The sequence below is a fragment of the Columba livia genome, chromosome 3 (genome assembly GCF_036013475.1).
Source record: "Columba livia isolate bColLiv1 breed racing homer chromosome 3, bColLiv1.pat.W.v2, whole genome shotgun sequence".
In the NCBI taxonomy this organism is placed as follows: Eukaryota; Metazoa; Chordata; class Aves; order Columbiformes; family Columbidae; genus Columba; species Columba livia.
The window spans coordinates 26,851,530-26,878,683 of NC_088604.1; the positions used below are offsets into that span (position 1 = coordinate 26,851,530).

Sequence of the window (27,154 nt, forward strand, 5' to 3'; positions counted from 1 at the left end):
GACAGAAGATGCACAGGCTGGAATACAGTAGGAAGGTCAAGCTAACACCGCCATACCTTCATGAAAACACAGAAGAAACACCCCTTTTTTCTTATTCAGAAGTAAATCTGGCAGGAAAATAGGGTTGTTGCCCTTTCTGTGCAAACAGTGGGTGCACACCCAGCATACGCACTGGGAAACCTCACATTCATGTTACGGTACAACATGTTCCACACCAGCACCTAAAATGTAAGGGACTATGTTGTTGACTGAAATAGTGTAGGAAGGAGCGGAAGCAAACATTAATGTGCTACAGGATCTAGAGCTGAGGCAAAAGAGAGCTCATAACCAGATCAGGCAGGAGTAACTGCAAGTAAATCTCAGGCCCCGGGGGCCACCAGGAATTCCCCCAAGGATGGGAGGGAGGCAGCCGCTGCAGCCCCGGCCGGCTGCCAGGCTTGGAAACAAGGCAGAGTTCTGTGCTTGCACGCTTGCAAAATTCTCCATTTTTACAGGGTGAGGAAAGCAGACTATTGTAATCAAGTATCTTTCTTAAAACATGTGGAGTCTCCTGATCTGTATTATAACTAAGTTGAACTGATCACTACAAGAACACACTGAATTAGATATTTTCTTACATTTTCCAGAAAAGGCAAGATTAGAGTCAAATCTGAATCATGTTTGTTTTGAAAAAGCGATGTTCAGCTGACAAGACTTTATAAAATCATTGTCATCCCCAGTCATTATCAAGTATTATAATACTATGGATCCTACAGAGGCTTTTCAGACCACATAGCCTGGGAAAGTCTTTTCAAGTACGACTCTCTTTGCTTCTGGAAGCGAAGTTAATTAAATGCCCGGCACAGACATAAAGCACTACCACTTTTCCGAAGGAAAATGGGATACGGCTCAAAAGTTAGAACTGTAAGGGGTGTGTTTGGGAAAAAAGGGTCAGGCCTTAATTACCACTGAGGTCACCGATAAGTCCAAATGACAGCTGGCACAAGGCCACCACAAGTTTCACAATGAACTTAAAATTTCTTCTTTAAGAATCTGATTCGGTGCCCATGGAAAAAAGATCCCCTAAGACTCCCATTCACTTCAGCTACAGTAAAAGGCTTTTCTCTGAGATAATAGACACAGATAGTTAAGAGCTCCTATAATTACACTGTTCCATACAAAACGCCATCAGCATTCAGACCTCTGCAAAACTGCTGCGGCCACTGCATGAGATCCTGACATCCTGATGAGTTTCCCTCATGTTTCAGCTTCCTAAAACTATACTTAAGCTTGTTTTTAAAGGACAAATTCTATTAAAAGATGAGGAAACAGTTTTCTGTACATCTTGAAAATGTGTATGTTTTTGTCCTTTCACCTCTGAAAATTAAGGAATCATAGCAGCAGTTCTAACTGCATGACAGCAAATAAACCTATGCCATGGGTAGAGAACAAAAAACCTCTCTCATACATAAAGTTGTATTTACGTACAAAAATAAAGGTTAACTATGCCAATACATGCAGCATGATTTATGAGAAACACTCTAAAATTGTGAACAGGTTGTAACAAGATCCATGCAACACGTAATTGCCAAATCATCAGATTTGTCAAAATATTCTCATGTGACTGATCTGCCAAGCAAGGCTGCCTCTTCAAACACCTTCAAGACCTCTTATTTTGCTCTGCAGACTTTTTAGATTCACCCATGTAACGCACATGGGTGTTGCTTGATATGCTGCAGGGCCACTCCACCTCAGGCCATTTCCACCCCAAGGGGCTGCTCAGTGCAGCCAGGTGCTGAGCCGTGCTCCGTGGACAACCTGATGTCACGTCGGGAGAGCAGGGAGCCAAAGCAGTGACACACAGAATGACATCCTCCCCCTAAGCCTTTCATGTTCTTTAATCTCCTTACTTTAAAACCAAAATCTATTTCTGGGGAAAACACAAACTGCAAATACACCCCCTGGTCATGATCTTAGTTTTGTACTGAATCTTATGAACAAGCACAGGAGTTCTGGCAGAATGTAATCGCTGGCTAAGCCTGCAGCAGTGACCTGTGGGCACCGCTCTCCCCAGGAACGGGCGCAGGCACACGAGCGCTGGGCTGTCAATAGTGCTGTTCCCCAACTCCAGCCCGGCAGACCCCAACCTGTTCCCCATGGCCCAACAGCACGGGGTGCAGCCAGGGATGGCAGCGAGGTTGCACAAGGGGGAAAACTTGTGCCTGGTGTCTCCCACGCACCTATTCACTTGCGAGTGAAGTCTGCTGAATCCAGGTTTAGGTCAAGTGGTCTGAAACTCACTGTCACTCCTTTGCTGGCCAGTCTGACAATCCACTCTGCAGCAAACATTTCTTGCAGTTCACTGAACACAAATCATTCTTAGTTTCATACTCAGGAGTAATTTTCTAGCTGTTTGACTTTGGATATTAATTTTCCCAACTAGAGTGCACAGCTAATGCTGCTCCATTTTGTAAAGTCCCTTTACCATTTAAAATACTTTTAGTGAGTCACCTTTAAACAAGTCTCCCATACAAAGTGAGTTCAACACCCCGATCTGTCTTTATAACAGATATTTCATAACAGGAGATTCACCCTTGGCTGCATCCTTGGGTTCATCCTTCAGTTTCTCATCTGGTCAATGCTCTACACTCTGTTAGCATGAGAACTTTGTGATTTGAACATACTTCATCTGTTCCAGTCCTCTAAAGCCCTGTCCTTGTACCCAAGCTTGTATATGTATTTTTTTTTAATTAAACTTCACGTCTCTCCCAGACAACTCAATTGTCTGATTGCTTTTGCTTATTCCATTTTGCATTTGCCACCAGCCTTTGATTGCTTCATATGTCTCTGGATAACTCTTAATAAATTAACTTCATTAAAAAAAAAAAAAAAAGATACTTGTATGTCTATAAGGGAAATATACTGTTGCTCAATTAGAAGAAAATAATATTCAGGTCATTGCTAAATCTTGTCCTTACACTTATCTCGTTATATTCCTATGCCTGATTTCATGAAATGCATTACTACAGTCTCCTAATCCCCAATCAGCAAATATGCAAACAGGTGCATAATATTACATCGCTATAAAACAGTAGCACATAAACATGCATATCCCTGAGTCCTCTTCTGGATTTCAGGGGCTGTAACACCCTTACCGTACAAAACAAGTTGAAATAAATGTCTTATATGCAAAAATCTGTCTTCTCCACCTCCTACAGAAAAAAATAAATTTTGTCTCCATCCCAGCTCACATGTATCAATTTGTTTTGAAGTAATGGGCTGAAAGGTTGTGTTCAACCAACACTGGTCCAGCCACTCACAATACCCCTATGTATCCTATTCTGCTTATTCACTATCACTATCACAGCACCACCCTCACTGTTTTTAACACTTGCACAGTCATGGTCGGCTGCTTGCAACTTTATATATCAGGATCAACCAGCCCATTTAAGTGGAGCCCATGCTGCACAGATTCACAAGCTCAGCAGAAATGGGTATCTACTAACATAAAATGGACATTACTGCTACAATTTAAAGTCCTAAAATATTCATTTCAGTTACAGAAATATCCAGCCAGCTTTATCACCTATTTCACCAAAGTAGCCCTCATTCTAGAAGCCCTCAGTGAGCACAGAGGACAGATGCTATATGTGGCATATGCCATGTGAGGTTCCATGCGACTCCACACATGCTCCCTGCCCATTAACACTTTTTGCACGAGTTGCAATTTTAATGCACAGCATGTCCATCTCTCTCCCCTGTTCTGCACCTCAGTAACCTTTTATGATTCTTCCTCAATGCAGTGCTTTTTGTTCAAATGCTTTTATATGTAACACTAAATATTTCTAAATCTCAAAAAGACACACACAAAAACCCCCACATTATAAAACCCTCTCTACATCTCTATCATATTTTCTAGCTGTTGGGAGATAATGCCTTAGCATATATTATGGATGATAACCAAAGTATGATTCACAACCTGCTTAAAGTCTTATTTGTGACATTTATCCTGTCCTCTCTTTAAAATATTTTACATACAAAGGCATAATAGAGATTAATGAAGAATACAATGCAAACAACCCTAAGTTTCACATTACAGGGTAGCTCACTGACAGGGCATTCTCACTGGAACTCTAAGATTGATGCAGAATGAAATGACTAATATAATGAAAACACAAACCTTAGTAAAGAACTTGATACGGATCAGCTCAAAGACTCAAAGTTGAATATTATTTTGACAGAGAAGGGCTCAGCCTTGCTAGGTTGTCATAGAATAATACAACTGTAAGGCCAAAAAGGGCAGAACAGATCACCTCACATAACCCAGACTGAGTTTGGCTAGAACATGCTGGAGATGGTTCTCTAATTTTTTTCTTTAAAATTCAAATGAGCAAAATATAATATGTAATACATATACTTCAGTGTTTTACTACATTTGCTTGCTTTTCAGAGATGGGGATTTTTTCCTTGCTGATCTTCAAATTAAATCTTCTTCTGTAAACAAAAATGAATTTTTTGTTGTCCCTCCCCTTAGAGCCTGACCATAGAAAACACTTGTTCACCAGTCTCTGCATAATCACCTTTTTACATACTGAGGACACATTATCACATGTCCCTTCAGTCTTCTCTGTTTCAGACTAAACAAACTCAATTATCACAATCTGTCCTTGATCTTTCAAGACAACTTATCTTCTTACAGCTTTATTGCAGACAGCTGCAAACCTCTCATCGTCACAAAGATCAGGAGTTTCACAACTGTGTGCCCATAAGCACGTTCGCATGTCTATGAAAAGGCAGAACTACAAGCAGTCTCTTAATGTCCCAAGCACCATACTGGCCCACAGGCAGGGTGAGGAGCTCATTTATAGCTCCTGGAGCTCCCATGCAGCCCAGTGCAGGTGATGGACCCTGCAAGATTAGTGGCAGGACAGGGGTGATGCTGCTAACAACATGACAAAAGGCCTGAGCCAGAAAACAGTACAGCCCCAGCCTTACACAAACAGAGGTATCACTACAAGGATGAAGTGACAGAGCTTGAATCCTCACTTGAGGACATGGCACAGCAAAAGCAGTGGCCACATGGCTGCCATCTCTGTGTGTAAGAGAGAAAGGTCCTTGCTCATGCATGTAGCGTCCCCAGAGACAGAGGATGCTGCTGAAGCACCTGATGGCAGCCACGACAGCACCACCAACCCAGGGCACCGGCTCTTCCTAGTGCCAGCCCTAGCTGCAGCTGGTACCATGGAGTATCCAGGCAAACAATACCTGGGATCCTTTTGTTCAAATGTTGTGACAGTAACCTGCTGATGAGACTACATGTGGTAGCATGTCAAAAAATGTAGATACACCATGTACACCATCTCCTTTTGCCCACTTGCTTTCACAAACCAGCTGTTCCACGGTCTTCCCAAGAATGGAAATTACCCTCCAAGGTTGTAACTCCCCTTCTTTTCCTCTGCTTGGGAGAGAAGTATCATGGCTACTGTAACTGCCAGGCTCCTTGAAGCCCCCTGTCACCTCTGAATTCTTACAGAGAATGATAAAATGTTACAAATTACTTCAATTAGTTCCTAACTGTTGGGTGAATAAAGCTGCACAACCATAACTCACACAACTTACCTGAATATTCCTCGCCCTGGTCTTTCCTTATCTGAATTTTACCCTCATCTTGTTAAAATATATTTTGTCAAGCTGGTATTTTGTAGACTGAAGAGGCCAGAATAATTCAGACCTTTCTACACCATTCAACACTATTCCTGTTTTGGATTTGGATTTTTTTTTTCCCTTGGTAATGCATCCATACTTGTCCTTTCTCCTTCATATTCTCACATAATTACAGGACCTTTCTCCTCTGGACTTATGTCACACTCTTAATGTAACTCCCTTCTGAACCTTCTACTTGTCTGATTTTACCCCATCATGCTTTACTAACTCCTTTATACAAATCTTTAGTCCTGCTGCCCTTATTTTCACTTCTTGTATGGCTCCTTTGTATTTCATACAACTCTTAAAACCTGCAGTATATTCTATACAATGCCTCTATGTGTCCTCCCTGTCTGCAGCCTGCCTGTGTGCCTCCAATACAAATTCCTTCAATGACTACCAGATCTCCTGCATTCCATCCTGGATTACTTCCCCAGGAGACCCTACCTATTGCTTTCCCCACTTCTGCTGCTTAGAAGTTCATTGTCCTTTTTCCACTTCTCACTTCTCTCTTTTCTTTGAAAGGTGACCCTGGCTTTTTGCAGTTACTTTCCCTCTTTTCAATTTTCCAGCAGTCGCTTGCAGTCAGTCCAGACCTAAGTAAGTAACTAGAAGTTTTGCTAGCGACTATCTGAACCCGACAGACTGAAGGTCTCTCTGGCAGCCCCTCTCTCACAAGACACATCCACAGTGGGGGCAGCTGCCCCAAGCCCTGCAGTGGGCAGGGAACAGAACAGCAAGTGTGTCCTGACCTGGTTTGCACACCCGTGGGCAATGTGCTGGGCTATGACACAGAAATGCCTCCTTTTCACACAAGCTATGGAGAGCACCTGTGGAGGTGTTCAAACACAGACCTTCACATCTGCTCCTCCTGCCACCTACCAGGATAAATTATTTTCCCTGTTGCCACACAGTCCTGGTCCTTCCAGTGCAAGTTTGTAACCAAAAAAATCTACTGCCAACCTCCTTCCTGCAGTTCAACACCTGCAACTGACAACCACAGCCACCCTTTGTGACTTTTTGTTTCTCTTTGGCCAGAGACACGCTGTGGTGTTTCAGCTACACGGTGCCTCCACTTTTCTTCACCCTTCATGCTCCCAACTTGCCCTCTCCTTTCTAGCCCTGTAATACGTGTCCCCAAATATACCTCACCAGGGATGAATTGTGTAAAGTATGCAACTTTAATCCAAATAACATGAAACCCAGCCAATACATCTGGCCTTCACAGCTTAAAACTACAGGGATACACTTAACTTGGACCAAAGGCAATACACTCCACACCTGCCTAAAGCAGGTGAAACAAAAGGTTGACAGACATAACATTCTTCTGATGAGAGCCAAGGTACTGTATTGCAGTAGGTAGATAAGGAGTTTAAACATTATGTTACTACCTACATTTCCTTGTTCAAAGCACAATAAATGCCTCCAGCAGACAATACATTCTCTACAGGAAGATGATGTATTCTGATACCTTCTTAGGTCCCCCTGTAGTCACACAACTAAATTACCTCAGGGCAATGGTTTTCCCAAGTATACAAAAAAACTGTTGTGAAATGAAATATTTTGGTACCGTTTATGACTGAACATTAGAGGTTGCTCACTGTCTGGAGTCCATATATTGGGACAAATACTGTGCCCACTGGAGCCAATGGCACAGCTACTCTGGCCCCATGGGAGCTCCATCAAGCCAGAATACTTCTAAACTGATATAGCTATTATTATTATTAAATGTGGGTACATCAAAAGTATAGAGATAAAATATAATTTGATGCACAATTTAACAATTAATTTAAAAGCTGGCACTTAATTGCAAATGGTAGAATTTTCTCTCTTGTGATCTCTACGGAATAAATAATACTAAATAAAACCTATGCTGAGAGCAAATTGCAAACAAAGAACCCACAAAAAGAGAATGAATTAATATATACATATATTAGCCTACCATAGGAAACATATTGATTCTAGCGGTTCTATTTCATCATACAGTAATCTCATAGTAGATTTAACTCTCCTTACACACATTCTTTCATATATGAGCACCCTTATAAAACAATTTTTAAAAACTCAAACACCAGAATAAACAGGATCATAAAACATACACTCAACTGGTTCAACAGTCCTGCATGCCATAAAAATATCGATGCACTCAAGCTATCACATATTTCATGCATATTTAATTCACTGTTTTCAATTATTCTGTTTCCTGCTCCCAATTAGTCATGAAGTCTGCATGCATTAAGAGGATCAAATAAACTAGAAATCTGTGGCATGGTTTTTATTGACTTGGATTTATTTATATGCATGCAGAGAGATTTTATGATTCAGTCTAAAATTAGCCTCTGGAACTTTGTACAAATGCCCTCCTCTTTTTCAGCTTTAACTTCTAGCATTCTGTCACTACTTCTCCTCACTGTGTCCTGGTTACCTTTCTCCCTCATCTGAACTTTGATTAAACACCAAAGAAGTCCTGAGTTTGCTTGCTGATCTGCTTTGCAAACAGCTATAGATTACACTAAGCAGATAAAAGAAGCTGTGGGGTTTACTTCCAAGTGGAAGATTTTTTAAACATTTGCATGCAATGTAGTGTGAATGAACTACAATTGTGCACATTCCATAAAAACAAAATCAAATACTTCAAATACTTCTTTACACCATTAACTGATGATCTTCTTCAACAGTTATAATTCTGTGTTTTTCTGAAACAGCGAGTCTCAAAGAACAAACACTTCAAGACCTTTTAGAATAGTCCTGAAAAAGCAACAGCAACATTTTTAGGAGAAAATGGAAATATTCTTCTGTCTACCCAGAAGACAACAGGCCCTGCTGAACAATTGAGAAACAAAATGGAGGAGGAAATACTGATACCTCACCTACATCCAACACCTAAAGCAAGCTGTGTACCATGTTAAAGAGGAATTCTACAGGATTTACTCCCAGCACAGTAGGCAGCAGCTGTCAGAATTAACTAGGAGGAACATATCCAAGACTCATTTAGATGCACCAGCACAGCAAGCCATCTTCATCTTAATTTCCTTAACACAGGAAAAGAAACCCAAAACATGCTTTTCCCCAGTATGTTTCAAAAACTAAAGCTGTTAAATTGAGACTACCATTAGTCCAAACATCAGGTGCCTCATCACTTAAAAATGTAGAGCTAATAAGTATTCATTTCTAAAAGAAGAGACAGGGAATTTTAAGATTAACTGCATGGTTAAAAAGATAGTGCAGAGCAGTGCTATCTGAAATAATAACCACTAGTGCCAGTGAAGTACCAACTTTCAGCAAGGGAACAACGACACTGTATCAGGAATGACAACTCTGCCATTAAGCGCATACCTGAGCATTTCACAAAGCAATCGACCTAAGTGGCTATTTACAAACCCTGTGCTGCCTCAAGGATGCACAGAAATCAATAACTTCAGGTTACTGATCTGAATTATTCATACAGTCTTTGCACAACAAAAAGCTGCTCTCTCTCTAATGCGCTACCACTGCAACACAGCACAGGATTTTGGACCTTTAAACCAGCAGTTTCAAAAGCATTTTGTCCAGCCGTTTATAAAAATCTTCTTGCTCATAGTACCTATAAAAGTGACTTTTGGAGTAAGTGATGCCTGTGCAGGGATGCTGCCCATTGCTCTCATGACCAGTGGGTTCTCCCAAGGCCCAGCTGGCTGAGGGTCCCAAACCCATCTGTGATGCGGGGACATGGGGTCGCCAGGGTCCCTGCTGGTGACATGGGCAGGACAGCTTAACCCCCACCTGTGTCTGGGAGCTGCCCAGACATGCCAGAGTCCAGCATTCCTGATAAAAGTTCAGATAAGACCCTCTACAACTTTCTATTCCATGAAAAGGAACAATTACCCTTCGAGAGGAAATACCTGAGTGTTCCTGGTATTTTCCCATCAGAGCTAGCCAGTCACTGGCTATCTTGCCTTTAGTCCCATTTTCAGTACATCAGAATTTCTGATACTTGTCAGTACTTCAAAATATCCTGTTCAATCTCTCAAGACTAAGATCCAGCATTACAAAAATATTTTCCAATTGCTTTGAAAAATGAAAGACGAGTGTCTGCTTTTACTTCTTTTTCATCACCAGCTTTTTTTATTTTTCAACTTTTATCTCATTTTCCCTCTGTATTTCGTACTTCTCTCATTCTTTCCTTAGGTTTCTGGGTCTGGGATTCAAAGAAGTGTCAGGAAGAATTTCTGAGTTTTAGTAGGAGTTGGATTTCTCTTTGGATGCTTTAAGACCACACAAACCCCTCTCTTCCATAAATTTACCTGTTCTTGTTACGTCAGAGGCTACTTACTGCTCTAACAAGTGCTGTTTTTTTAACATGCTGTTTTGACAACAGCAAACACTTGCTGGAAGCAGAGACACATGAATTTGTCCCTGGAAGCTCATTCCACAGCAACAGGTGAGTTTAAAGTCCAATATCTCGACTCTCCAGCCCATGTGTCAACAAGAAGGAAAAGATAATGTTGAAACTGGAGCCCCACCATCAGACATTAAACACTAGCCTTGGTAAGTGCAATGCTCTAATCAGTCCTCAGAAAACCTATTATCAATTCAAAAGAAAAACTTCAGCATTTAAAAAATGTAGTGACAGTCCACTTGATCTTAAACTGTGCGATTCAAAGGTAACTTAACTGGTTGAATTTTGCAAATAACACATTAAGTACCTGTCTCTAAAACTATGTATCTCAAGATCCTCTGCAGGAAATCTGCAATGACTATGTTTCTAGTTTATCAAATTATGCAAACACATGCTTACCTGGCCAACCCATCTGACAAGTGACTAATCTTATACACTGAATTTCATATAGTACACACTTACGTGCTCTGAATCCATTGTAAGTAAAAATGGGCAATGGATGGCAGAAAGGTAAATATTTCTCAGCCATCCTGTTGTTTGTGGTTACTCAGAGAATCTCATAAAAACAGAATTTAATTAGAAGAATGACAGCAGACTTCCATGCCATCCCCCAACGAATTGATAGTAAACCATAAAAATATCATGCTGCTGACCTAGAAAAAACTCTTTTGAATATGCTGCTATAAAGAGATAAGAGTCTGGTTCTTTCCCAAGGACTGCAGGAAAACAGGAGATTCATTAAAACAAGCAAGAAAATAACTACACAAGCAGGGAAAAAGTATAAAGAGAAAAGAAAACCAGAAAAATATAGAAAAGAAAACCAAAGAATAAACAAGAGACAGAGAAAAGCAACAGGTAAAAGAGAAAGCAAACAACATAAATAGATTGGAAAAAAAGATGGAAGAGAAACGGAATCCACCCCCATGCCCATAGCGGGGTCCTGTCCACACGCATGGTCTCGTGTTTTCCATGTTCTCTCATAATTTCCATGATCCCCTTCAGCCTTCCCACTTCTTGTTGAACCTACACAATGACAGGTAAAGCACAGTGACCTCCTTTTTCAGCCAGTGTAGAGAATGCACTTCCAGAACACAATTTCCCCCTAGGGAAGGTACCTTAGGGGTACAAGATCTACTAGGTTGGTGCAAGAGGAGCTGCAGTTTTTGCACTGCTGAAATTTGCCATTTGATATTGGGATATGTTCTTAAATAAATGTGGTTATGTTATACATAATTTTAATGCACTTCTCTAGTTTTATGGGTTTTTTGCTACTGACTTGTTACTGTTTATTTTATATTTATTTTAGACTATGGAAATGACATCAGACAAAAAGCAAATTTGAGTGATTTTATTATTTGAATTCAAAATGGGTTGTAAAGCAGTGGAGACAACTTAAAACATCAACAACGCATTTGGCCCAGAACTGGTAATGAACGTACAGTATAGTGGTGGTTCAAGAAGCTTTGCAAAGGAGATGAGAGCCTTGAAGATGAGGAGTGTAGTGGCCGGCCATCAGAAGTTGACAATGACCAATTGAGAGCAAACATGGAAGCTGATCCTCTTACAGCTACACAAGAAGTTGCCAAAGAACTTAACATCAACCATTCACAGAATCACAGAATGTCAGGGATTGGAAGGGACCTCAAAAGATCATCTAGTCCAATCCCCCTGCCGGAGCAGGAACACCTAGATGAGGTTACACAGGAAGATGTCCAGGCGGGTTTTGAATATCTCCAGAGAAGGAAAGTCCACAACCCCCCTGGGCAGCCTGTTCCAGTGTTCTGTCACCCTCACTGAGAAGTTTCTTCTCAGATTTAAGTGGAACCTCTTGTGTTCCAGTTTGAACCCAATACCCCTTATCCTACCGTTCACTGTCACGGAGAAGAGCCTGGCTCCATCCTCGTGACAGCATTTGAAGTAAACTGGAAAGGTGAAAAAGCTCGGTAAGTGGGTGCCTCATGAGCTGACCGGAAATCCAAAAAATCATCATTTTTAAGTGTCATCTTTTCTTATTCTATGCAAGAACAATGAACCATTTCTCAATTGGATTGTGACATGCAATGAAAAGTGGATTTTATACAACAACGAGTTACAATCAGCTCAGTGGCTGGACAGAGAACAACCTCCAAAGCACTTCCCAAAGCCAAACCTGCACCAAAAAAAGGTCATGGTCACTGTTTGGTGGTCATCTGCTGCTGCTCTGATCCACTGCAGCTTTCTGAATCCCAGTCAAACCATTCCAACTGAGAAGGCTGCCCAGCAAATCAATGAGATGCACTGAAAACTGCAACACCTGCAGCTGGCACTGGCCAACAGAAAGTGCCCAATTCTTCTCCACAGCAACACCCAACCACATGTTACACAATCAATGCTTCAAAAGTTGAAATAATTGGGCTACAAAGTTTTGCCTCATCCACCATATTCACCTGACCTCTGACCAACCGACTACCACTTCTTCAAGCATCTCAACAACTTTTTGCAGGGAAAACACTTCCACAACCAGCGGGATGTGGAAAAGGCTTTCCAAGAGTTCATCAAATCACAAAACATGGATTTTTACACTATAGGAATAAACAAACTTATTTCTCATTGGCAAAAAATGTGTTGATTGTAATGGTTCTTATTTTGATTAATAAAGATGTGTTTGAACCTAGTTATAATGATTTAAAATTCACGGTCCAAAAATGCTATTACTTTTGCACCAACCATAGAAGGACCTTTTCTCTCTGCAATCTACAAGAGAAGTCTGGGTAACTAGCTCAAATAAAGCTATTGAGACACCTGAAATAAACCAGTTCCCTCCTTTTGCATGTATTTTGTATTAAATCCAAGGTAACTGAAAACTAGAGCTCAAATTGAACTTAATGCACAGACCAGGACAATTCTAGTGACTCTGCTACAAACGCACTCACTTATAGTGCTGCTTTTTCTGCATTCCCTCCATTGGATAGTATTTTCTAAATATGGCCTTGTGTCTTAAGAGAGAGCATCTGAAAAATTAATTTTAATTCCCATGGAAGTCACTGTTCTAGAAACAATGCTGTAAGAACTGAAATTTGACAACTGTATCACCAACTGCTTTCAAACTGCATATTTCCAGAAGATAAAGTTGAGTTGCTACACAAATTCCAAGTTAATTGAAGAGCTACAGTCAAACTATATTTGTGAAAGTCATCGATCCTTAACTTAAGTTCTAAACTGAGTAACCTGACACGAAAATCAAGGCCAGCAGTACACACACAGACATACACGCACACATATATATATATCTACATATCTATCTAAATCTACCTCTACAATCACTGACACTGAGAACTATTGGAAGACAAAGGCCTGAGGCCACTGACCTTGGCAAAAAACCAAAAGGATTTAGTGTGAACTCTTCACCTCGATTTCCTTACAGGTTTAGAGCCTAAATCTTTTTTAAGCTACTCCCAAGAGGTTGACAGTACGGCGATGATGACTGTGCATGTTTTAAAAGTGTGAAAAATAACAGTGTACAGAAACATAATTTTCAATACACTGCTCTTCTGTAAAAACAGGCATTGTTTTTAATTTGTATTAAAGGATTGCTCTCCAAAAAGGTTCAGATAAGCTTTTCCTCATTTCACAGAAAATTAAAACTACATCTTTAATACATAAAAAATTAGTAGCCTCTACAAACATGGTAACAATTACCATCAGTTAAAAGAAGAAATGTCTGATGGTTAATTTGGAGATTGCCTTTTGCTGCCAGAGTACTGGCAATCTGCCTGCATGTTTTTTTCTTTAAATCTAATTTGTCTGAATTACTGGACAACGGATATATTTCTTATACTGTAAATTTCAAGTACAATCCACAAAGGGAAGGCCACGGGTCTGCAGCCTGCAGTCTTTTCTCATTAGCAAGTAAAAGACTTCTGCAAGGACATGGGGCCACTCAGGTATTTCAGGATTACAGCGAGGAGGTGTCTGCACAGATGGGGTTCTGGAGCAGCTGTTTCTACACCAGTATTAAGTCCACAAAGGAAAACCTATTGGTATGAGCAGGAAAGGTTGTGTGCTGCACTGAGACTGATGTCAGGACCACTCCTGATGGATCTGGCACGGTGGGAAGGACCCAAAGACACATTCTGGATGACAGGTCACTTGCTAAAGACAAAATTGAGACCAACATCACACCCAGGCCTTGTTAGCTCCCTACATCATGCCATTCCAAAAGCTTTCAAAAGATGTGCAACCAGAATTCCGCATCTCCTAGAAGACTGAGGAGTCAAAAAAAAAAGTTGATTTTAAACATTCCTGAAGAAATTTTGTTCTGCCTCAGTGTCCAATATTTCCTAAATACCCACAAGAGCAGCCACAAGAATCAGATAAATAACTAAGTTAACTCCTAAAAAAAAAAAAATGTATTTTTCTCTAAATACGAATACAAGCAGATCTTTCCAACAGCCCCTGAACATTATAATCCTTAATTAAATCTCAACTCTGACAGTTTGCAGATACATTTTTATTTAATGTGAATTTTACATGAATTCAACCTCGGGGTTGGGGGGGGAGATCAAAGCAAGTTATGTGAAGTAATTATACAATCTGCTTCTCTAGAGAAATGTCTGGACTAGACAGCTGGCACTGAAACAGCAAATTAAATTTAGAACTGAAGGGCCATGCAGTGAAGGAGAACTCACAGCCTTTAGCTGTCTGTTGACTAAAAGCTGTACATGTTGTTAAAATGATGTGTTCTGTCCCTGAGACAAAGTTCACTGCTACTCAAAACAATGATTTTGAAGAGTGACTTTTGTCTATAGAAAGCCTCTATTTCTAATCCATGAGCAGCATACTGATGCCACAGGACGATCTAGAGCCATCCTTCTCAAGGTCATTTCCCTGCCCTCAAAATAATATTTAAAGGAAAAAACAAGCATTCTTCACTTGCCTTACCTATGGTACAACAGCCATGACACTCTAAACCCAGAAGAGTCAAGCTTTGTAGAAAGAAATCAAGTCTCTTAGGCTTTGACTCATTTTAATTTCAAATTCAAGTATTCAAATCATGATCACTTTGGGATATCAGACAGCAGCATTTCAACTCCCCCATGACTCCTCAAAGACGAAGTACATGCATAAATCTCACAATTTAAAGTATTCCTTATTACATGTAATGCAGCTGCATCCTGAAATCAAACATTTAGTAAAAGACACAATCACTGCTGTAGTAACAGTCATCCAGACATCACAAAAATATCAACTGACCTTCATGAGATGCTGATTTATCCATTTTGTGAAGGTCTTCTTTTGTACTTTGTCCCGCTCATCTGTAGGTACAAAGGAAAAATAAAAGGGTTTAACAGCTCTACAAGTGATGTAGATGATTATTTTTTATGAATACCTTTATAAAATTAGCATTCTAATAAAGTTTAAAAAAAGAATAGTCTGTAACATCTCTGAAGTGTCTAATCAAAATAATAGCACACAAATGTTTTTGCAATACATCACAGCATGTCATGAAAAAGTTTCCCGAGCAGAAGCTCCAGGCAAGCTCCTCCAGTGCAACAGCCCCGCTGGTACGATAGCAGCCCTATTAACAAAAACATAACTTCCTAGGCAAAGTCAGATGTTCCCTAAAATGTACTAAAAAAATCAAGGCAAAATTTTATGAGCTATAAATACTACTTACAGCATCTAAAATCCAATTAATTATTAAAGTATTTAGCAACAGCAAATCTCTTACTACATGAAAGCTGGCTTTTTTAATCATCATGGTTTTTGACTGGAATATCACTCATGTTCCAAAACAAGAGGATGAGCTACAGCTTCAGTCAGAGAAAGGACTCTCTTGCTTTTAATCCTCTCTAACATGAACAGGGATGTGCATGAAGCCAGATGCAGAACCTATCAGCAGTTTGCTCCCTAGTGTGGCAGTTAGCATCAATGATTGCCCACAAAATACTGCGAAACAATAAAAGCAAAATACTCCATGTAAGAAAACATCACAGTTACGGACGGGCAATATATACATGTACTCATGGCGGGTTAGAGAAACGCCACTACAGAGCCAGAGTTATCTCCACAAACCTGGCTATGGTCACCGGTCAGTACAACTGATACAGAGCCCCTTCTCGGCCCAGAGCTCGAGTCACGGTGCATAAGGAGCGGGACCATCTGTGCAAGCCTAAAATAGCAAGATCCCTTAAGACCATGCACAGCACAACTGCAGCTGTTTCATTGACTCAGGCTATTTGTAGTGTGGCTGAGAATGAGCAATGACCTCAGGTAGCAAAACAAGACCCCTTCTGCAGCTACTACCCTCACCAGAATATTGAATCAGATCCACGTGTTTTCAGCTTGGTCAAAGGCAACATAAATAATAATTAAAAAAGAAAATCACAGAAGGTCCATACTCAAGGATTATAGAGTCTCTGGTATGATACTGAGGTCTTTCAAAAATGCATGAGATCATATAAAAGTCCATCCTGAGTACTGAGAAATGCGTACTCGGGAACAAATGCAAAAACAAGACAAGCAAAAGCCTGTAAAGCCTTTGCAATACTCCTCCCTTATGTGACTCACAGACTTTCTACATGCTTATACATATATTTGCATGTAAGAGTCATAGATGTATTTTCTTCTGTTATTTTTTTCAACCGTTTCATACCACACCTATAACTTCTGCAGCCACAGTTCACTGTGGCAATGAGTCCTTCAAGTAGTACATGCAGTGTATGTGTACATTAGGCTCTGTACAGAATAGCTGCTTTTCCCTATATGCCTCTTCCATGCCACTCAAGATCTTCCAAGCTTCTGGCATATGCTTTTTTTCCCATTTTGCAGCTGCACGCCTTCTTATTCTAGTTGAGGACTCAAGAAAGAGGAGAAAAACTAAAAAGCAAAAACTAAAAAACTAAAAAGCAAAGCAGCAATACCAGAGAGAAAAACCTGGCAGATGAAGAAAACATTTTGCAATATATACATTTCCATATAGCCTTATCTAACAAGACAGTGTTTCTGACATGAGTTGTTTATCCTAATAAGGTAGAAGCTCTGGTTGGTAAAGAACAGAAAATCTCAGAAATAAAAGAAACCTAGAAATAAATCTAGAAATACTTTAACTTGAAACTGTTCTCTTACAATCAGCTGTTTTAAAAGGAACACAAGTTTTGCCAACCACAGAACTAAATATTCCAGTCCACAGGTATACAATGTGTCTTTTTTCCTAAGGTTACCTCAGCTAGTTTGGACTAATTACTACAAAAGTTTACACTTTGTGAAATGCTAATGTGACAGTTAAAAGCTTCCTTGTATCTTCTTAGAACATGCAGTGACTATTAATTCCAACTCTATTTTTAATTAAAATGCCAACCTACATAAAAGAAGTGATGCCTGCTACCTTTGTTCCTTTTATATATGTTACACATAGACTCATAGGAAAACTCTGCACCTGACATACACAAATGTGTAACATGGAGGAAAGCTGTCACCTGTCATGTTGTGAAAAACACCAGGATAAAAAAAAAACCTAAGTCACCGACACACCACAACTGTGACGTTTAATAAAAACAAAAAATGCTTCCAGAAAAGCAAATGCACACTAGGAGGAAAACAGTGCAACAGTATTCGGTGTGGTCAAGCTCCAAGCAGAACATACCAAATTAAACTCCCTAAATGAAGTAGGAACAGGCAGCTGACCACAAAGAACGCCAAACTGAGGAAGGAAAGCCACTCTGGGGAGAAGGTTCCCCCACGGGGAGCTGCGCTGGCTCCCACGGCAGCCCGGCCACCCTGCCAGCCCCGTTACTGACCCATGCAGCACATCCCCGCCACCAGCTTTGCACTCTGCTCCTTTTCATCTTCAAACTGTCCCATTCTTCCCTTCAAAACTTCAGAGTTTCTTTTCTTTTCAGGGAAAGGAGAGCCCAGGAGCAACCAGGGCTGCTTCTTAGCTGACAGAAAGTAGCAACTCCCCTTTTTAAAAAAACGAGCAAACAGCCGTCTGCTGTCACGGCAAGAGAAACTGTGAGCCACCCAGATTTCAGACTCACGGTAAGTAGTAAATTAAGCATTTGTGTTTCTTTATTTTGAACTTTCAGGTGTATTAATACGCATTTGAGTACAAAAGCTGAGCTTTTCAAACCAGGAAGCCTGGTGTTTTTTCCTCTCTCTACCAGCAGTGAGTAGCAAGGAAAGAAGGTCGCCACAGAATGAGCTGCAGCCGTACTGTTCAACCAAGGTAATTTAAAAATACAGGTGAGGAAAAAGTTGTGCAAGGAACACACGTCTTCCTAGATCATCTGATCTGTAGATTGTCACAATAAACCCTCAATAGTTAATTAATCAACTTGAGCTTCTCTGTTTATTGCAGGCACACATATTGCAGGTATTATTCTGATATATCAGACATACAAACTGAAAGCCTCTCATGCTTTATATGTCTGCAAAGTACTGCAACAAAATGCCTCCAGTCTCAACAGATTGCCACCTAGTTTATGAACCTACAACACAGCAGCAAGGTACCATTCGTCTAAAGAGGCTCCAGATTAGAAAATTTGGACTTAAAAGCTGTTGCCACAACCAAGGCACCTCATTGCACCTTTTTACCATTCCTCAACCCCAAGGATGAATTCAGGGGCCAGATCCTCCCGACACCAATGCCCCCTTCCAAAAATCCCTATGGCTTGCATGGACCACAGTGTCTACAAATTAGAACAGCTTCTCTGGAAGACAGGTTTGCTACCAGGATTACTTCAATGGTGGCCTGTGGCACTGATGTCTCTTGACTGCTCTCATGGGGACGAGCTGCTGGGCAGTGCTCTCTGCTGAAGGCCACCCAAAACCATCCCTGAGCACCTGCACCAGACGCCTCCAGCTCGAAGGACCAGAACAGCACGTATCTCACACTGAGGAGAGGCAGAAAGAGAGCAGGAGTACAAAACCCCTCAGTTTTCTAGTGCAGCTGCAAACTTCTGAGCTTCTTCCTTCATTCTAATGGTGAAAAGAGCAAAGTCTGGAGTTCCTCCACCTAGTGACAGACTTGCAAAAAAATCTCAGTTTCTTAGGCACCTTTTTGCACTGTTAACTTGTATTTGCTTCTCTGATGATATTTGTTTGCCTACATGAACAGCCAGATAGGCAACAGGTTTTTCTGCATTCACCCAGGTATTTACAAAAGCCCTGACACATGTTATTCTTTAGTCATGTACAAATGCACTAGTGTTTCTGCACATACTGTTTCTATTTACAATTTATATTAAACTCAGAAGGCTGTGTTAAGGTTGCAAAGTGAAGTATTCAGAAGTGGAGTTAAAGCTGGATTTAAAATGGGCTGCAAAACCTTAAGACAACCTTCTTGGGAATATGCATTATGATATTTAATTAAATGATCATTTATCATTTTTACAAGACTACTGTCGGCCGCATAGAAGGGATGCTATCCATTTATGGAATAGTTATTCAGTAATCTATTTCATGTTGTTGTTCAATACAGAGTACCAAAACTATTCATCGATCAGTTTTCAAGCTCTGAAGACAAAATTCATTTCACAATAGGTTTTTCTCTGGTATTCCTTATACGCCTTCCGCAAACCAGCCCCTCATATCTCAAACATCACACTCAGAAAAATGGGAACATAATTAGCATATGATCTCTTGGAAAAACATTTGTTTTATGACACTCACACGGAATCACAAAGTTAAATAAGAAATCAGAGATGAATCCAATTCTACAGTCAATGCTGAAACGCCTTATCGAACAGGCTTTGACTTCTGCTCCTGCAAACTTGACCTTTACTTCTCCAGTGTTTTTCATGTATATACCCATTATTCATTCTTGCTCGTTAATTAAGAACCAGACGATATCCAATAAATCCATCGCAATCTGAAACAGCCTCCAGGAAGGTAAAAATCTCAGTTGACAAAGTCTAGTTTGGAAAGTTAAAACTACTGGATTTTCCATAGGGAAAGGCAGAATAACCTTACCAACAGGCTATCTACCAGCTTTCAGATCATTTGGGGGTATTCTTAACTATAGCTGGTTTTAAAATGTCCCTGCCTGTAGGCTGCATGTATCAATTTGGACTATATGAAACGATTCAGTGAAAATTACCCCTGTTATAAAGAACTGGGAACATCCTTGATACTGTGCAGTATCCTAAATCAGATAAACTTAGAAATTAGTAAAATAAAACTGTAACATTATGCAGTAACGTGTATTAGTACAGATCTATGCTATGAACTGTGTGCTATCACCTCAAATGTTCATTAAAACATACACTATACCAAAGCCCACATACTTTTGCAACAACTTCCAATAATAAAATAAATACATTCTGCTACAAAAGTATCAAACATCCTTGTTTCTAAGGCATTGCCAGCTGTGGTGAGGTCTTGGAGAAATGCTAAAAAAATATTCTGAAAAAAAAACTTTGGTGCCTCATATGAGGATTTCTGCATAACCAGTCCCGCTACCATCGCCAAGAGACACATTGAGTCTGTAAGTGTTACAGTTCCAGGACTTGCTTTTGTGGGGTCAACATCTACTGTAGCAGAACTCCTAAGTTATTTTCAACAGTTTCTAACATAAAAATAAATATATTTTTTTTAAATACCACACAAAACCAGGTATCTATGAAATATTTAACAATGTAGTCACCCAGAACCAGAATGGCAATATACATTTACTGTTTGTCAGGAAACATTAGCTTCCCACCCAAAGGATCTCTCCTAAGTTCTCACCTCCCAAAAGTCCCAGTTAAATATGACAATTATGTCAGAGTAATCACTTCACCTGACAATCCAGCTTTTTCTTAGATGTTTGCTTCCTCTAATAAAGAATATTGTGCTACATATAGTGTCTGATGGTTTATATTTCAAAATAATACTTCATGCATTTTAATATATAATGGTCCTATCCTTAAATCAGTTGTTCTTAAAGAGCAGAAGTTTGTCAGGCTTAAAAGCAACATTTTATATATTACCACCTTTCTCGTTTTTTTAATTTGATCAGCTTCCCCTTGGATTTATGAAACTCATAATATTTCTTGTTTATGTCCCTGTTGGTGTTCACGTATCAGGACAACTTGTGGAATAGCACCAGCAGCTTGCAGGAGCTTGCCTTGGAGACAGCATCACATTACTTCTTTTTTTAGATAGACTGAATGGAGGCCTTGTCAGCCAAATACAACATAAGAGGATAACTGGAGACAGACCGGTAAGGTACAGAGTTTAGACAACACAGAGGAAGAAAGACAGTAAGGGCATGGAACAAGGGACAGACCTGGTCCACACATGAGAAGTAAGAATTTTTAAAAATATATATGTATTGTTTATGAGTATTGATAGTGAAATCCGGATAAGAGAATTCAGGATAGACGTAATGATGGGGTTTCAACCTACTGGAAGAACTGTCAGAAAATCAAGAGGCAGCAGGATAGACAAGGACTCTTATAAAATGGATATATCCTACTATTTAAGAAATGCAGGCAAAAATGAATGCCGCTAGGCATTAACAAGTAGGGAACAAACTCTTGAAATGCATTGCTTAATTGAGGCTCACTTCTTTAAAATCATGAAAATCTAAAACCTTCTTTAAAAGTCTTATTAATTCAGGTAAAATTCCTTCATTTCTCTTTCCCACTTCCTGCTTATTGCCATCACTTCTTCCTTTGTGACAAGCTTCAATTCCAACTCACCTGGCTCATGGATGTGGAGTTTCAACTACTACTGACATGTCCCATGCATACACAAAGGGCCATGAATGCTGCCACCATTGCATATGTACAAATGCAGCTTTTCAGAGAAAAAGGTGAGGCGCAAAGTGCTTCTTCTCACTATGTTACTCCCTAATGTCTGGAACCTCGAACTGATGGCACCAGCACAGAGGAAAAGGTTAGGTTATGCAAGAAAAATATCCATCAGCAACCAGGAAAATGTAGGGAAAGTGCTCAGATCCAAAATATTTATTATTTATGTTTAAACCCAGTAAGAAAAGCTTGTATTATGCACTGATGTTCCCATCACTGTTCGCAGTATTTTTAGCTACACCATCCAAGGATGGGAAAAGTACCACTAGATCCTTCTCCTGCTCCTACCCAGGCATCCACCACCAGCTGCTGTCAGACAAGGACCCTGGTGAAGCAAAACTTGGGCCTTCCCCAATATGTCTCGCCATCAACTGCTACACTCACAAACAGAAATATTTGGTAACTGGTATCATCTGACCTGTATTTTTCCAGAAAATGTATCTCCACTCCCTCAGTGTCTCCTCTGAGAAGGTCTGCATGGGTATGGCAACGTTCTTTCAGGAGGGTGGCTCTTCTTCTGCATACTCCTATCAGGCAAGCCATCAACTTTTACAAACCTTTTACAAAAATTTAACAACAGACATAAATGCACCAAAGACTGAGAAGTGCTCAGGGTTTTATAAAGTTGCAAGAAAAAAAACACTAAAAATGACAAACTGAAAATAAGCTGGGAAACTTCAGTATTTTATTTTGCATTACATTCAGTCACCCCCTCAATGGGCTTCCCAATGAAGCTGTCTTGACTGCAACAGCTGCAAACAGAATCCAAAGATATTGCCCTTTCATCTGTGCTTTACTTAAATGCAATGCTTGTTCACTGAATTCCAGCAACCCGCTTCAGCAGCTCCTCTGCCTTGCAAGTGAAGTAATGAAATGATACTGCAGATTCATTCCTGGAGAGCAGACTTGAAATATTACAGAAATTTAAATGTTGTGATATGTAACAATACTTATCTTTGAAACTCTGCAGTTCTTCATCACTAAATACCAGGATAATCTGATTAATAGGTGTATTTATTAAAATGGATAGAACAGACCAAAAAATCTGAAATAAATTGCTTTGATATGTTAGCAGTATACTTGCAATGAAATTAAGAGGCTCACAAAATAAAGTCTTTAGTCACACAAACTGTTCTATATGGTCTGTCACCAGCTCTTGTAAAAGGCTTCACGAAATACAACGCTCTGTCTGGAAGATACGTTGCTACCCTTCTGTAAAATGTAATGCAACATTCAGACTCACATCCCCAAAACAGTCTGTTATTTGATCAGATGGGCTTATCAGGACTCACATACAGAGTCACAATAAAATCGTAACATCAGCTGCACTGTTCCCTCCAGCCATACACACACCAGTTGTTCATGTATTGTTTCTTAAACAAAAGACCTGATTCTATATGCAAGCCAATAAGCAGTTTCCCTGGCTCTAGGCACAATGAAGATCCAGCAGAACTCCATGAACAATGAGAAGACTTGTCTGGAGTTTGGGGTGCTCAAGCTGCCTGCATGGCTTGAGTGCACTTGGCTCCTGGCCCCACGGAAGGAGGACGTCAGGCTCCTGCTGACCAACCTGGATGCTCTTCAATGAGCCCCTTTAGGTAACTGCAGCAAAACTGCTACACCTGGGAGCTTTAATTCCCACTTTGGTGTTAGCAAGACTTCGGCTGCTCTGGCTAAACTCAGTTTCCCAACTCCTTGCTTCCCAGCTATCTCATGCCATGCATGAAGCAGGAGTGTCAGACAGGTTTGATTGTAACATAACATTCATAATCCAGACTGATCTCAAGAGATATTTGCCAAAACAGAAAGATAGAGGCATAATAATTAATATTATTCTCTGTTACTACCGTAGTTTGCCAGGAACAAAATAAGACTTTTTGATATTTTTGGAGGTCAGAGTTTAATCCCAAATGCAGATGAAGAAACAATCGTAAAACTCTCACTGACTTTGACAGAGCTATGACCACCTCAGAAATAGAAATAAAGATCACATGCAGACAAAACCACACAAAAAAGATCTAAACCATATGAGTGACTGGCTCACCATTTAGGCAGGTGATATTTTGAAATGCACTGCACATCAACCCTACAAATGCCAGAGAACATGAAACCACAATAGACAGTACTTTGTGTTCTGAAAATATTCAAAAATTTGCTAATTGCACACCCATCTGGCTCAAAAAGAAACTGCACTCATCAAATTCTCACTTGGACCTTTTTTCTGCCACTCCTTTCTATCTGTGCTTGGAGCAGGATGAAGACTTGAGCTGCCCTACACCTGAAACACCTGGGGATACGCAGCTGCATAAAGCCTCTGCAGGTTTGCCCAGGTTTTCCATCCTACACAGAAGATGTTACATATATCTTCAACTACTGGAACAATAACCATACTTCTGATATGATTCGTGGGTATGTAAATTAATAATACATGAAATAAGCTCAAAAAGCACTTTTCTGGTGTCTTCCCAGCAATGAGTGCTTCAAAAGGTTTAGAAACACAAATCAAACAAGGGTACCAGCCCCTGGAAGTTTACAGCTGAAGTATAAAACAAGGCATCAATCACTGATACAGAGAGGAAAAATACAATGAAATAATGAAATAATAGCATTTACCTATAGGCCTGTTCCAGTTAGGGAAACAACAACAACAAAAAAGTAATATAGCATTCGACTTTATTATCTAGGCTTTTTAAAAAGAAAAAGTAATTAACCAAGTCAGATTAACTAAAGCCACGTAGAAAATGCCCTTCACAGCGCTGGTGGACCCATGTCTGGTTCCTTTCCGACCAGAAAAATCACTCCTGGGCAACTACTGCACTAGCACAATACCCTGTGAACAAAACTCCTAAAGCTCAGTGACCTTCTCATGCATTTCCTTTTTTGCGAAGCTTGCTCCCTTCAGCCCTATAGCAGGAGAGATATTTAACACTATCCCAAAGAGCCCAACGAAGCAGAAAAATACTTGTTTTCCAATTTGATTCAGTTTTCAGTATTATTTGATTTCTGCCTTTTATATGAGAAAGAAGATCCACTTGAAAACGTCACATCCAGCTACCGAGACATGTAAAACCTGCACGTAGTCCAAAAAACTATCTCAGCGGACATCACACTGCTGGGAGGTGTACCACAGCACCTCTTGACCTGTGGCTCTACCCCCTTCTTACATCACCATCTCAAACAGCATCTAAACTATTTTTTGTAAAGTGAGATATCACTACAAACCAAAAATGGGCTCATACAATGCCAGATGACAGCTTATACATTATAAAATGTTGAAGCAAATTTTAAAAGAAATCCCATACCAGAAAGATGTGCTTAATCAAACAGTCGAAAGCTTATGAGACTAAAGCCTTCTTCATTAATCCGGTGCAAACTCAGGTCACAGCAATAACCAGCACTGCACTAAGAAACTCACAGTCATTTTCCCCAAGCCCCTCAGAAGCCAGTGGAGGTTTACACTGGATCTGTATTTCTGTCCTTTCATCGAGTCCTGCTCAATTTTTTACATTCTCCCTTGAACAAAAAGCACAGGGATACATTCCAAGAAACCCACAGAAAGAAGACAACTAGAACAGCGTTCCCTTTGCAAACTGTTCAAGCAGCCTTTGAAGTCCTGTGCTTGCAGAGACTGGACCAAGTCCAGACTGCCACAGAAAATGAAGAACTGAGGGAGAGCAGCAGCATCTCCATGTGACGCACTCAGCCTCCAAACAGCAGGGTTTATATCGCCTTTGCCTCAATACAAGCCAAGACTATGAAACTTTAATGCAGTGTACAAAGTACATAAATATTCCCACAAGCAGAGTCAAGACAGCTTGAAAATAGGGGATGGGACAGAGATCTGTGATGCTGAGTTTGGCTAAACCAGTTGGTCTTGCCCTCCGCTCTCATCTTCACACACTCCAATACACTTACAGTAAAGAAGATTAATGCAGTTTATGTGCGGTGTCAAGATAACCAGAACAAGAATCAGAATCACTGGACATTAAAAAATAAATTTAAAAAAAATCCACCTCACCAGCTGATGTTTACATGGCAGACATATATGATATTGCTCCTCATTCATCTCCATCAGCACACTCACCCCTTGTTCTCCCTTCAGTTTTTCAAACAATAGAACATTCTCCTCCCCAACAAAGAAATGTAAAATAACTACTAGGATGTTTCCTGTGTTACGGGAAGACAAGGAACATACACTCTCTGAAATCACTATCAGATTTTCAGAGAGTCAATGCCACCTCACATTAAAAAAAAAAAAAAAAAAAAAAAAAAAAATTAAAATGACTTGTTATTAAAATGAAAAGCACTCCAGCCAATTTAATAGTACAGTATTTAAAGTATTGCAGCCAATTTAATTTGAAGACCTGGCCTAAAGTACACACTTTATTTTTAAAACAAGCCTATGATAATTTAGAAATTTCATCAACTACTTTCCTTGATTACCACACAAACCCAGAGTCAAAGTTGAAGTGTTTCAAAAGCATTTTGTGTTTCACCAGGAACATCTATAGTCTTAACCCACTTCACAAAGGCTTATTAACAAAGCATTTTTTTTTAATTCATGTAAAGAGAAATCAGTTGATTGAACTGTCATGCTGAGATGTGCAAAATTATGTTGAGTAGGGAAATAAAATTATTTACTTGATGAATGACATGTGATTGCTTTTCAAATCTAGTGTTGCTATACAGAATACACACCTCTATATCTGGAAAACAGTGGAAAGTAAGGGGAAACTACACGTGTGTTTAAAAGGATGCTGGGGGACACACACAACAAACAACAAACAACCAAACACAGCCACCAACACCTACCTGGGCAGGCAGGTGGCCCTGATCATCAAATTATCTTTCCCATCTTCAATTCTTATTTTAGATTTCATAGAGTCTAAGGCATGCAAACTTGACGAGCATTTAACCAACTTCTGTATCTCCCCATTTTACACACTTAGCACAAAAATTCACAGCCTATATCAAAATGTATCTCTGCCTCTAACTTTCACAGAGAGCTGTGAAAGCTTCATATGAGCTTTGGTATGATCACAAAATTCCCACTCTTTAGGAAACAAACACTCTACCTATGCCAATAAAGGAAGTAAACCACATAAATACATGTCTACACTGGTGCTATTAAGTTAAATGTAACGGCGGTGAACTCAGGATACAGAGAACATAATTACAGTGCAAATTTAATCACATCAAAATTATCCTGAAATCACTCTTTCTTAAAGTAAATTTCCATGTATAAACAATCAGTTAAAATGACATATTTTATTCAGTGATCTGTTTCCTCCCCATATTCATGGCATCAATACAGTATCAT

At 39.9% G+C, this 27,154-nt stretch overlaps 1 protein-coding gene across 36 annotated transcripts in view; it reads right to left on the bottom strand.

Moving 5' to 3' along the window:
* Window positions 1-27,154, bottom strand: part of DST (dystonin) — a 307,340-nt gene that overhangs the window by 195,123 nt on the left and 85,063 nt on the right. For 35 of the 36 annotated variants that reach the window (XM_065056139.1, XM_065056154.1, XM_065056174.1 and 32 more), the window contains one exon: window positions 15,293-15,354. In XM_065056139.1, the coding sequence (XP_064912211.1) occupies window positions 15,293-15,354 (62 nt within the window). Of the gene's footprint in view, window positions 1-15,292; window positions 15,355-17,838; window positions 17,918-27,154 lie in introns of those variants that run through there. The other variant, XM_065056149.1, reaches the window with a different exon arrangement.